The 14,028-nt window shown below is 46.8% G+C and overlaps 1 protein-coding gene across 1 annotated transcript; it reads left to right on the plus strand.

Moving 5' to 3' along the window:
* Window positions 1-1,643: 1,643 nt before the first annotated feature.
* LOC124255736 (proline-rich extensin-like protein EPR1) lies at window positions 1,644-2,857 on the plus strand. The gene is made up of 2 exons (XM_046689640.1): window positions 1,644-1,670; window positions 2,477-2,857. The coding sequence occupies exons 1-2, from the start codon at window positions 1,644-1,646 to the stop codon at window positions 2,855-2,857; spliced, it is 408 nt and encodes a 135-aa protein (XP_046545596.1).
* The last annotated feature ends 11,171 nt before the right edge of the window (window positions 2,858-14,028 follow it).

Below are 14,028 nucleotides of genomic sequence, written 5' to 3' on the forward strand. Positions count from 1 at the left end.
GATAAATTCTGTCTCTGAATATAGGGGTAGCTGGCACACCTGTGCTGCAGTGGCTCCACCTGTGTCCAGACACGACATTTAGACAGAAGTAAGGAACCATGATTTCAGGTTCTGACGTCATCCTGTCGGATGTGGACATAGACACAAAGCGCCATTAATTCCACAGGATTCAGAAATGAGAGAGGTCTACATTACAGAAATCATCAACCTCGTCAACATGCGCGTAGATTCAATTATAGAAAGCTTTACAAAACATATCGACTGTCTCTGTCTGGATACAAACCTAGAACATATGAGAAGACAAGCCATTATTTTCATGTAACTATATGAGAACTGTGAGCTAATACCGCGGCTTATCGTACAACCTTCATCATTCAGACCACTCTGCAAACAAACTCGGTCACTTCCGAGCATGTCAGTTTTCCATTCATTTCCGTAGTCAATTAATTGACAATTACTTGTGTTTTTAACAGTTCAAAATGACCGCCCGATATCTTCCAGCCTACATATATCAGGGTTTTCGCTGTTGAAATTGCACTAAGCCTCCACAAAACATTTGATTGTGTCTTTATTTAATTCTCTGTTCATGTCCAACATGCTAATGACTGATCTTTGTCATTAATATAGTGACGGCTACAACAGCACAGTGACGGCTACAACAGCACAGTGACGGCTACAACAGCAATTCTACTTTCAGCACAGACCGTACAACTTGTCTTCTTCAACAACTGGGCGGTGGGGTAGCCTAATGGTTAAAGCGTTGGCTCGTCACGCCGAAGACCCGGGTTCGAATTCCCACATGGGTACAGTGTGTGAAGCCCATTTCTGGTGTCCCCCGCCGTGATGTTGCTGGAATATTGCTAAAAGCGGCGTAAAACCAAACTCAGTCAGTCAGTCAGCCTTCAACAACTGAGCTTTTTGTTCTTATACTAGTATTTGTTTCATGAGCAGATGTCTTGAACGTCTTATGACATGGTTTAACATGCAAAGTTTAAATCGGTAATGACGGTAATGATCAAATGTGTGACCTAATGCAACGAATAATGCAAATAATGTGTTTACCATGTAAACACACACGAGACATGATCAGATCTAGTCTTTTTTCTGGAGTTTAGTTTTAAATGGATCTAATTTTTAAAAAGTTCGGGAGAATAATGTTTGTCATACAAAACGCACAAACGTTCATCGTATGTGAGGGTTTTTTACCTTAAAAACTCCAAACACCCTGCATATTGAAATCCCAGCTTCGGCCGAGCTGCAGCTGTGACGTCATAGTGTGGTGACGAAAGCCATTTTTCATTTGAGCTACAATGACGTCATTCTCGGTATACAGGGAATGTAGACTTTGTGTGTCTGAAAACACGAAAATAGCTATCTCCTCACAGACAAAACACCATAGTAACACTATATCCGCATAATACAATATGTGGAGCCCATTTCTGGTGTCCCCCGCCGTGATATTCCTGGAAGTGGCGTAAAACTAAACTCACTCACTCAAATATAGATGTTGTATAATATATTGAACCGAGTTTTAACTCGCATTCAGAGTCATTTGCATAACACATGTACTTTTTTTTATCTAACTTGGCAAATTAACAGAATTATGTTCACATGAACCAAACTAAATGGTGACTAGAAAAAAAATGTCAGCTGTCTCAGGATCCCAAATGGTAGGTGAGATTTTAAGAGTGTTGTGTTCATAACGAGATATAGCTGATGGCATTTTTTGTCTCACAGGAAATGAAAACTAACACCGAATGGATGTTTTGTTTATACAATAGATGCCACCTTTTAAAGAAAACTGCTATATCCCAATAACGCGCTATAACAAATCCAAAAAACGCCCTTACTTACAATGAATTCGGGTCTGTCGAACATGTAAAACCCGATACTCGTTCAGGTGTTCAGCAATCATAACATTTTAGACACCAAGTAAGTCAAAATGATTGGACAAGTAACTCGACTAAGTTGGTTTAAAACACGTGTTGTAAGTACACGTCTTTCAGAATAAGAACACCTTCATATTTTAATGAACTAAGGAGTTGGTGAAACTCAGGGAAAGCTCTTTTACTGCATCTTTCCAAGTATCCAGTTTGAATATGTCAGCCATGCTTCGAAACATCACGTCTTTGAGTTGTCCTTGTTGTTGCCAATTGACACGGAGTAAGTCACGTTTGTGTGTCTGTATAAATATGTCCTTGCCTTTCTTCAGTACAAACGATCCCATTCTGGTGCCAATTACCTCGAATCTCATCTCACGTTAAGAAGTGTAGAGTGTTTGTTGACATGTACACCAATGCTGGTGCCGCATGGTAACGTTTGCATTTTAGATAACATCTTGCCTATACAAAAGTATATATTGACACTGGTCTCCCCTTGAAGAACCCAGACAAGACTATCCCCTACTCTCCTGCCCTTAAGGAATCCAGGCCAAAAGTTCCCCAGCACCCTACTCGCTTCCCCTTGAGAAATCCAGGCCAAAAGTTCCCCAGCACCCCTACTCGCCTCCCCGCTTGAGGAATCCAGGCCAAAAGTTCCCCAGCACCCCTACTCGCCTCCCCTTGAGGAATCCAGGCCAAGAGTTCCCCAGCACCCCTACTCGCCTCCCCTTGAGGAATCCTGGCCAAAAAGTTCCCCAGCACCCTACTCGCTTCCCCTTGAGGAATCCTGGCCAAAAGTTCCCCAGCACCCCTACTCGCCTCCCCCCTTGAGGAGTCCAGGCCAAGAGTTCCCCAGCACCCCTACTCGCGCCTCCCCCCCAGGGAATCCAGGCCAAAAGTTCCCCAGCACCCCTACTCGCTTCCCCTTGAGGAATCCAGGCCAAAGTTCCCCAGCACCCCTACTCGCCTCCCCTTGAGGAATCCAGGCCAAAAGTTCCCCAGCACCCCTACTCGCCTCCCCTTGAGGAATCCAGGCCAAGAGTTCCCCAGCACCCCTACTCGCTTGCCTCCCCTTGAGGAATCCAGGCCAAAAAGTTCCCCAGCACCCCTACTGCTTGCCCTTGAGGAATCCTGGCCAAAAGTTCCCCAGCACCCTACTCGCCTCCCCTTGAGGGAATCCAGGCCAAACGTTCCCCAGCACCCTCCTACTCGCGTCCCCTTGAGGAATCGAGGCCAAAAGTTCCCCAGCACCCTACTCGCGTCCCCTTGAGGAATCGAGGCCAAAAGTTCCCCAGCACCCCTACTCGCTTCCCCTTGAGGAATCCAGGCCAAGAGTTCCCCAGCACCCTACTCGCTTCCCCTTGAGGAATCCAAGCCAAAGTTCCCCAGCACCCCTACTCGCCTCCCCTTGAGGAATCCTGGCCAAAAGTTCCCCAGCACCCCTACTCGCCTCCCCTTGACTAATCCAGGTCAAGAGTTTCCCAGCACCCCTACTCGCCTCCCCTTGAGGAATCCAGGCCAAAGTTCCCCAGCACCCCTACTCGCCTCCCCTTGAGGTATCGTGGCCAAAAAGTTCCCCAGCACCCCTACTCGCCTCCCCTTGAGGAATCCAGGCAAGACTGTCCCCTACTCGCCTCCCCTTGAGGAATCCAGGCAAGACTACTCTCCTCCCCTTCCGAAAGCCGGACAAGACCGTCTCCAGTACCCTGACTCGTTTCCCCAGATTAATCCATTCATGACTGTTCCCAGTACTTCTACACGAATCCCTGGAGGAATCCGTGAAGGACTATCTTTTGTGCAATAGCACCTACCTGTCTTCCCAAAGTAATCGTTTATGGTGATGGCCTGCTGGAAGTATGGAGTTCAGCATTCATATTTATGGCCATCTTGGAGAGAATTTAGATAACTTGAAGACTTTTAAATGACATTTTGCTACTTGTTCATAAAGATCTGAATGATCATTTTGCCATTTAGCGAACAGACAAGATTAGTGTGTAGGTAGTATTGTGATCTCAACTTCTCTCGACGGAGTCGTCACCTTGATATAGTAGAGGAGATGAGTGTCACCCTCGTCAAGTCAAGTTGCTGTAGCTACCTATCATCTTTCCCACTAATTAACTTGCTTTGCTGCCTATGGCATTTTAAATGACACAATTTCCACCGCACGATGGAGTGTCGAAACCTCTTCTCCCGTACACAGAGCTGATATATAGTATGACCAGAAATTATTGAGAATTTTAGGAATATGTTTAATTGGATTTGTAGTATACAACCTTGACCAGCTATCAAGTGCTTGGTTTCATTCAAGAGAGACTACTCCGTTAATCCTTTTTCATTAGTTTGTGAAGAGTTATCCCCCTTTGTTTACTTGCTAGCAGACGACATTTTCAGTGATCCTCAGTTTGGATGAATTAGAGAAGGGGAAGTTGATTTTAGAGTATTATAACAAGGACATCAGATCAGCTAAAGTGATTTCAAGTAGAACAGGCATCCCTGTGTCAACTGTTTATCGTGTTTTGAAAAATATTGCAAATGGATATGGCATTGAGCACCAGGGAGGCGCAGGTAGGCCCAGAAAATTGACTGTCGGTGACAGGAGGCGGCTTGGTATTCTTGTTTCTATAAACAAACGAAGGAGTTTAGAAAACTTAAGGCTGGATATGATTGATAGAGGAACTGTGGCTGTCTCTAAGGAGACAATTAAAACTGAGCTGCATGCAATGGGTTGGCCGAAAAGTCGAGGAACTCCATCACCGATCATGAAACCTGAACAAAAGGGCGAAGGTTGAACTGGTGCTTACAGCATAGAAATTTTAACTGGGACAATGTGATTTTCTCAGTTGAAAGTTCTGTGTGGCTGTTTCCTAATACACTGAAATTCTGGACCAAAACAAAGTGAAAACCTTTGTATCAGCGCCCAAAGTACAGTCCGAAATTTAACGTGTGGGGTGGCATATCTGTGTTAGGGGCAACGCCCCTCTGTGTATTTGAAGGGAATATGAACAGTGAGCGGTACACATATTCTCGAGGGACATTTTCTTCCATCTGCTCACGTGTTCTATGGAAATTTTCCAGCAGGACAACGACCCAAAACATCGTTCAAAGCATTCCCAGGCCTGGTTTCGGACCCAAAATCTGACATTATTAGATTAGCCAAGCTATAGCCCTGTAAGCTAAAAGCTAGAAAGTTATAGTCACATGACTTATCCCACCGGGTACCCACGTTGCTTAACTTCAATTGATGTGTGACCTGAGCTCTATGCACAGGACCGCACACAAGCACAGATTGATCAGATGTGTTGAACGAGTGAGCGAACAGCTGTGCAAAGTATTAAGCAGACTTGCAAGTTTGATTCTCATGCCCTGAAGGCTGGCTTTCGATATAAATCAAAGAGATCGATAATAGTTAACTAAATCTTCTAGATCTTCTACAGATAACTTCTACAAAACAAATGGCAAAAAGTCTGGAAATCAACATACGTAACATCACTAGAGAGTTGTGACATATTTATCTGACTTATGAACAAAAAACATTGTCTTGAACATCATTTAGAAGCAATCCAGAAATAACAATGTAGCTTGGTGCAGTGTGTCGGTGGTAGCTTAGCACCATATTTCATTGCAATGCACGATATAATATCGGTGACACAGTTTTCATATCGATTATCACTGATAATTCTTCCCATCGACGATATTTCCGGAGTATCGATACTTTTAGCCAGCCCCACATGTCATACCATCATATGGAAAACCTCAAAGATAATACCCTTTAAAAACACATGGGTTGTATTGAACTACCATGTTGATTTACCCCCGTTGCTCAATAGCTGTGAAGTGTTTTGAAGGCAATGTCTTAAATCATCTGTTGTGTGGTGCAAGTCATCCTTGTGACCCCTTGCAGTTTGCACGCAGAGAGAGACGCAAAATTATTTTAAACAATATTATAAAAAATCTAGAGATGTCTAAATCTAATATGCTAGATTTCTTTTACTAACATTTCTTCTGCTTTTAATACAATTGGCACTGTATGGGGACGGTTTTATGTAGGAGTTAAATTGAATATTTCGTTAAAGATTGAAGTTTTCCCCATCGGCTGGGCCTCAATTTGTACAAGTTATCTCTGCTCTTTCCGCGGTTGTGCATCGGAACATGGGCGGTCCACAAGGTTGTGTCACCTCGCCTCTCCTTTCATGCTGCACACGAACAACTGACTGCCATGTGTCGTATTGACAGAATGTCGAGTTACCTGATGGCGCTGATGACGCACCATGGGCTGTCCCCTTGGAGACAATGAACAAAACCACAGAGAGGAAATCAGTTCATTTGCCAATGTGATGACAATTATCCTACTGTGAATATGACAAAACCTAAGGAATAAATAATCGATTGGAGAGATAAAAGAACAACCCTCACATCTGTCACCATCAATCATGAACTCTGTGATAGTTTTTACCAAATATAATTGGTTATATTTGTTGATAATAAGTTAAAGTTTGACATTGACATTGATGTTGTGTTTAAGAAATGGCAAACAAAAATAACATGCATAGATTAACATCTTTAGTGTTTACAAGAGTGTATAACTGGTTGAAAGAGACGACCAGATGGAGCGAGCGATCAGGCCCGTCGTTGATTGCGTTTGCTGTGATGAAGTGGTGATCACTATCACTGGATTCTGTGGCCCAGGCTTGATTATTTTACAGGCTGATGACATGACATACAGAAGGAATACAGCTGGGTGCGGCGTTACATGACACACAAACAATATAAAGAAGGGGTTGCGGGATTGAATCTGCTCAATTCCGCACAGTATGGTGATGCTTCTTTTCATCTCGATATCATACGAGGAACTCTTCGGGCAGAAACCGTTGTTTCGTGAGAGATAGTTTCATAAGCACAATTTTGGTATTTTCTTACCCTTGAGTGTAATCTGTCACTCGTACAAGGTTGTAGTATCTTTTAACCCTTGACTGTAAAGTACCACAAGTAAAAGCTTGTGGCCTCCTCTCTAAGTTTTGGAGCGTAGAGTACCCACAGTACCAGATAGTGGCCTCCTCTAACCCATGCAGAGTAAAAGTACCACCAGTATCAGGTAGTGGTCACCTCTAACCCATGGAGTGTAAAGTACCACCAGTATCAGGTAGTGGTCACCTCTAACCCATGAGTGTAAAGTACCACCAGTACCAGATAGTGGTCTCCTCTAACCCATGGAGTGTAAAGTACCACCAGTACCACAGATAGTGGCCTCCTCTTAACCCATGGAGTGTAAAATGCCACAGTACCAGATAGTGGCCACCTCTCTACCCATGGAGAGTAAAAGTACCACCAGTACCAGGTAGTGGTCTCCTCTAACCCATGGAGAGTAAAGTACCACAGTACCAGATAGTGGCCCCTAACCCATGGAGTGTAAAGTACCACCAGTACCAGAGAGTGGCCTCCTCTAACCCATGGAGTGTAAAGTACCACTAGTACCAGATAGTGGCCTCCTCTAACCCATGGAGAGTAAAGTACCACCAGTACCAGATAGTGGCCTCCTCTAACCCATGGAGAGTAAAGTACCACCAGTACCAGATAGTGGCCTCCTCTAACCCATGGAGTGTAAAGTACCACCAGTACCAGGTAGTGGTCTCCTCTAACCCATGGAGAGTAAAGTACCACCAGTACCAGAGAGTGGCCTCCTCTAACCCATGGAGAGTAAACTACCACCAGTACCAGATAGTGGTCTCCTCTAACCCATGGAGTGTAAACTACCACCAGTACCAGGTCGTGGCTCTCCTCTAACCCATGGAGAGTAAACTACCACCAGTACCAGATAGTTGCCTCCTCTAACCCATGGAGTGTAAAGTACCACCAGTACCAGATAGTGGTCTCCTCTAACCCATGGAGAGTAAAGTACCACCAGTACCAGGTAGTGGTCTCCTCTAACCCATGGAGTGTAAAGTACCACCAGTACCAGATAGTGGCCTCCTCTAACCCATGGAGAGTAAAGTACCACCAGTACCAGGTAGTGGTCTCCTCTAACCCATGGAGAGTAAAGTACCACCAGTACCAGAGAGTGGCCTCTCTAACCCCTGGAGAGTAAAGTACCACCAGTACCAGATAGTGGCCTCCCTCCTAACCCATGGAGAGTAAAGTACCACCAGTACCAGAGAGTGGCCTCCCTCTAACCCATGGAGAGTAAAGTACCACCAGTACCAGAGAGTGGCCTCCTCTAACCCATGGAGAGTAAACTACCACCAGTACCAGATAGTGGTCTCCTTAACCCATGGAGTGTAAACTACCACCAGTACCAGGTCGTGGCCTCCTCCTAACCCATGGAGAGTAAACTACCACCAGTACCAGAGAGTGGCCTCCTCCTAACCCATGGAGAGTAAAAGTACCACCAGTACCAGGGTAGTGGTCTCCTCTAACCCATGGAGAGTAAAGTACCACCAGTACCAGAGAGTGGCCTCCTCTAACCCATGGAGAGTAAAACTACCACCAGTACCAGATAGTGGTCTCCTCTAACCCATGGAGTGTAAACTACCACTCAGTACCAGGTCGTGGCCTCCTCTAACCCATGGAGAGTAAACTACCACCAGTACCAGATAGTTGCCTCCCTCTAACCCATGGAGTGTAAAGTACCACCAGTAACAGATAGTGGTCCCCTCTAACCCATGGAGAGTAAAGTACCACCAGTACCAGAGAGTGGCCTCCTCTAACCCATGGAGAGTAAACTACCACCAGTACCAGATAGTGGTCTCCTCTAACCCATGGAGTGTAAACTACCACTCAGTACCAGGTCGTGGCCTCCTCTAACCCATGGAGAGTAAACTACCACCAGTACCAGATAGTTGCCTCCTCTAACCCATGGAGTGTAAAGTACCACCAGTACCAGATAGTGGCCTCCTCTAACCCATGGAGAGTAAAGTACCACCAGTACCAGGTCGTGGCCTCCTCTAACCCATGGAGAGTAAAGTACCACCAGTACCAGAGGGTAAAGTACCAACAGTACCAGGTCGTGGCCTCCTCTAACCCATGGAGAGTAAAGTACCACCAGTACCAGGTCGTGGCCTCTAACCCATGGAGAGTAAAGTACCACCAGTACCAGAGGGTAAAGTACCACCAGTACCAGGTCGTGGCCTCCTCTAACCCATGGAGAGTAAAGTACCACCAGTACCAGGTCGTGGGCCTCCTCTAACCCATGGAGAGTAAAGTACCACCAGTACCAGGTCGTGGCCTCCTCTAACCCATGGAGAGTAAAGTACCACCAGTACCAGGTAGTGGCCTCCTCTAACCCATGGAGAGTAAAGTACCACCAGTACCAGAGGGTAAAGTACCACTCTCAGTACCAGGTCGTGGCCTCCTCTAACCCATGGAGAGTAAAGTACCACCAGTACCAGGTCGTGGCCTCCTCTAACCCATGGAGAGTAAAGTACCACCAGTACCAGAGGGTAAAGTACCAACAGTACCAGGTCGTGGCCTCCTCTAACCCATGGAGTGTAAAGTACCACCAGAACCAGGTAGTGGCCCTCATCTAACCCATGGAGAGTAAAGGACCGACAGTACCCAGGTCGTGGCGTCCTCTAACCCATATAGTGTAAAGTACCACCAGTACCAGGTCGTGGCCTCCTCTAACCCATGGAGAGTAAACTACCACCAGTACCAGATAGTTGCCTCCTCTAACCCATGGAGTGTAAAGTACCACCAGTACCAGATAGTGGCCTCCTCTAACCCATGGAGAGTAAAGTACCACCAGTACCAGATAGTGGTCTCCTAACCCATGGAGTGTAAAGTACCACTCAGTACCAGGTCGTGGCCTCCTCTAACCCATGGAGAGTAAAGTACCACCAGTACCAGGTCGTGGTCTCCTCTAACCCATGGAGAGTAAAGTACCACCAGTACCAGGTAGTGGTCTCCTCTAACCCATGGAGAGTAAAGTACCACCAGTACCAGGTCGTGGCCTCCTCTAACCCATGAAGAGTAAAAGTACCACCAGTACCAGGTCGTGGCCTCCTCTAACCCATGGAGAGTAAAGTACCACCAGTACCAGGTCGTGGTCTCCTCTAACCCATGGAGAGTAAAGTACCACCAGTACCAGGTCGTGGCCTCCTCTAACCCATGGAGAGTAAAGTACCACCAGTACCAGATAGTGGTCTCCTCTAACCCATGGAGAGTAAAGTACCACCAGTACCAGGTCGTGGCCTCCTCTAACCCATGGAGAGTAAAAGTACCACCAGTACCAGGTCGTGGCCTCCTCTAACCCATTGAGTGTAAAGTACCACCAGAACCAGGTAGTGGCCTCATCTAACCCATGGAGAGTAAAGTACCAACAGTACCAGGTAGTGGTCTCCTCTAACCCATGGAGAGTAAAGTACCACCAGTACCAGGTCGTGGCGTCCTCTAACCCATGGAGAGTAAAGTACCACCAGTACCAGGTAGTGGTCTCCGCTAACCCATGGAGAGTAAAGTACCACCAGTACCAGGTAGTGGTCTCCGCTAACCCATGGATTGTAAAGTACCACCAGTACCAGGACGTGGCGTCCTCTAACCTATGAAGAGTAAAGTACCACCAGTACCAGGTAGTGGTCTCCTCTAACCCATATAGTGTAAAGTACCACCAGTACCAGGTAGTGGTCTCCTCTAACCCATGGATTGTAAAGTACCACTCAGTACCAGGTCGTGGCCTCCTCTAACCCATGGAGAGTAAAGTACCACTAGTACCAGAGAGAGCAAAAGTACCAACAGTACCAGGTCGTGGCCTCCTCTAACCCATGGAGTGTAAAGTACCACCAGTACCAGGTAGTGGCCTCATCTAACCCATGGAGAGTAAAGGACCAACAGTACCAGGTCGTGGCGTCCTCTAACCCATATAGTGTAAAGTACCACCAGTACCAGATAGTGGTCTCCTCTAACCCATGGAGTGTAAAGTACCACCAGTACCAGGTCGTGGCCTCCTCTAACCCATGGAGAGTAAAGTACCACCAGTACCAGGTCGTGGTCTCCTCTAACCCATGGAGAGTAAAGTACCACCAGTACCAGGTAGTGGTCTCCTCTAACCCATGGAGAGTAAAGTACCACTCAGTACCAGGTCGTGGCCTCCTCTAACCCATGGAGAGTAAAGTACCACCAGTACCAGGTCGTGGCCTCCTCTAACCCATGGAGAGTAAAGTACCAACAGTACCAGGTAGTGGTCTCCTCTAACCCATGGAGAGTAAAGTACCACCACTACCAGGTCGTGGCGTCCTCTAACCCATGGAGAGTAAAGTACCACCAGTACCAGGTAGTGGTCTCCGCTAACCCATGGAGAGTAAAGTACCACCAGTACCAGGTCGTGGCCTCCTCTAACCCATGGATTGTAAAGTACCACCAGTACCAGGACGTGGCGTCCTCTAACCTATGAAGAGTAAAGTACCACCAGTACCAGGTAGTGGTCTCCTCTAACCCATATAGTGTAAAGTACCACCAGTACCAGGTAGTGGTCTCCTCTAACCCATGGATTGTAAAGTACCACCAGTACCAGGTCGTGGCCTCCTCTAACCCATGGAGAGTAAAGTACCACCAGTACCAGAGAGTAAAGTACCAACAGTACCAGGTCGTGGCCTCCTCTAACCCATGGAGTGTAAAGTACCACCAGTACCAGGTAGTGGCCTCATCTAACCCATGGAGAGTAAAGGACCAACAGTACCAGGTCGTGGCGTCCTCTAACCCATATAGTGTAAAGTACCACCAGTACCAGGTCGTGGCCTCCTCTAACCCATGGAGAGTAAAGTACCAACAGTACCAGCTCGTGGTCTCCTCTAACCCATGAAGTGTAAAGTACCACCAGTACCAGGTAGTGGTCTCCTCTAACCCATGTAGTGTAAAGTACCACCAGTACCAGGTAGTGGCCTCCTCCAACCCATGGAGAGTAAAGTACCCACAGTACCTGAATGCGGCCTCCTCTAACCCATGGAGTGTAAAGTATCACCAGTACCAGGTAGTGGTCTCCTCTAACCCATGGAGTTTGAAGAACCCACAGTACAAACTTGTGGTCTCCTCTTTAGCCTTTACTTTCTCACGATACTACCACATCGTGATATGACAGAAATTCTATTCAAAGCGCGTCAATCCCGTTTGCACATTTACTTACATAAATCTCACTGGACCGCCCACCCGTCCGCCTGAAGCCCACCAATCCACCCATCAATCTCAATCACTGGATCACTCACTCCCTGGATCACTCACTCACCACTCACTCGCAAGCCGGGCGGCAGTGTCAAGTTTTCGTATAATGTAATGTCAGTTCTCGGACAATGTTACAGCATGACAGGCGATGTTTCACATGATCTTATACTGGTTCCCAAAGAGACCCAAAACATTTCTCATATCAGGCTAGTAACTGACATTCGTATAATATACGTGTTTTGTAGGGCAGGTACAGCATATACCAGGCACAAAGGTTATACACACATGTACAGACTGTGATTATCGACAGGAATTAGTGAGTGAGTTTAGTTTTACGCCGCACTCAACAATATTCTAGCTATGTGGCGGCGGTCTGTAAATAATCGAGTCTGGGCCAGACAATCCAGTGATCAACAGCATGATCATCTATCTACGCAATTGGGATACGATAACATGTGTCAACCAAGTCAGCGAGCCTGACCACCCGATCTCGTTGGTCGCCTCTTATGACAAGCATGGGTTACAGAAGACCATTCTAACCCGGAACTTTACAGGTCCAACATGGAATGATATAGTACCCAGTGTAATCACAGACGTGCGTTCCCACAGCTGCTCCAGTCCATGGGAAGCACGGGTTTAGCTGCGCGTGAATTTGAATAATAACTCGTTTATGTCTGTTTCTGGCGAAATACATTTGCTCAGATACAATCGATACGTTTTGTGTGACATTTCTGAAGCCTTCCAATGGTATTTATAGATACTGAGAACAATATCTCTTGTGTAAGGTTTTCATTAAACTCGTTCTGCAAACAGAATTTTTACAAACGCTCGAGGTTAAAAACCAGTGCACTGGTTTTATATCTCGATATTTGTTTGGCATAAAATGTTCAAATGCCACATTTAGTTACATGCACGGCTGTTATTATTTGTCGGGTCTGCACAAAACAACACGGGAGGTGGTTTACATGAAACGACTGTCGCTAAAAAGCACTTGCCATTCCATTGGTTTATGGCATATTTAAAACACAAGCACTTTCAGAAAACATAGGCACGAGTTGAATACACTACAGGGCGTGTCGATGTCGTTATCGAAGTCGCAGTGATAGTGGTAGTGGTAGATGTCAAAGTAGTCGTAGTAGTTGTCAAAATGACAGAGGTTGAAGTCGTCGTAGGTCAGACGTAGTGACAATCGTAGTGGTAGTCGTGGTGGCAGTCGTTGTAGGAGATAGACGCAGTCGTGAGAGATGTGGAGGCCCTGACAGTAATTGGTAGTGGTAGTCGTCGTAATGATAATCATACCAGTTGTAGGCTCCGGTAATCATGTGTTTGTGTGTGTAGGGCAAGGAGGGACGGGGCCAGCTGTAGCTGTAGTCGTCGAGCCCTTGAGCAGCAGCTGTAGTGGGAGCTGTGGATGAGGCGTTGAGCTGTGGTGGCAGCTTGAAGAGAAGTTGGAGAGGCAGTTGGATAGGGTAGCTGTAGTAGCTGGAGAGGTGAGTCACCGAGCGTGGGTGGCAGCTGTAGTGGAGAGGGTAGTTGTAGGTAGTTGAGAGGAGTCTGAGCTGTGGTGGCAGTTGTAGCAGTTGGAGAGTCGCTGAGCTGTGGGTGGCAGGTAGTAGCTGGAGAGGTGATCACTGAGCTGTGGGTGGCAGCTGTAGTAGCTGGATGAGGTGAGTCACTGAGCTGGTAGGGTGGCAGCTTGTAGCTAGCTGCTGGAGAGGTGAGTCACTGAGCTGTGGTGGCAGCTGTAGCTGGAGAGCTTGGAGAGGTGGAGTCACCGGAGCTGCGGGTGAGCTGTGGGAGTGGCAGCTGTAGTAGCTGGGAGAGGTGGTGCCAAGCTGAGCTGTGGTGGCAGCTGTAGTAGCTGGAGAGGTGAGCTCACTGAGCTGTGATGGTGACGTTGGTTCTGTTGTAGTAGCTGGATAGGTGAATCACTGAGTGCTGTGAGGCACCGAGTGTGGTGGACAGCTGTAGGTGAGCTGGAGAGGTGAGTCACTGAGCTGTG

This window comes from Haliotis rubra, unplaced genomic scaffold (assembly GCF_003918875.1).
Source record: "Haliotis rubra isolate DU_JTF1 unplaced genomic scaffold, ASM391887v1 Scf608, whole genome shotgun sequence".
Lineage (NCBI taxonomy): Eukaryota > Metazoa > Mollusca > Gastropoda > Lepetellida > Haliotidae > Haliotis > Haliotis rubra.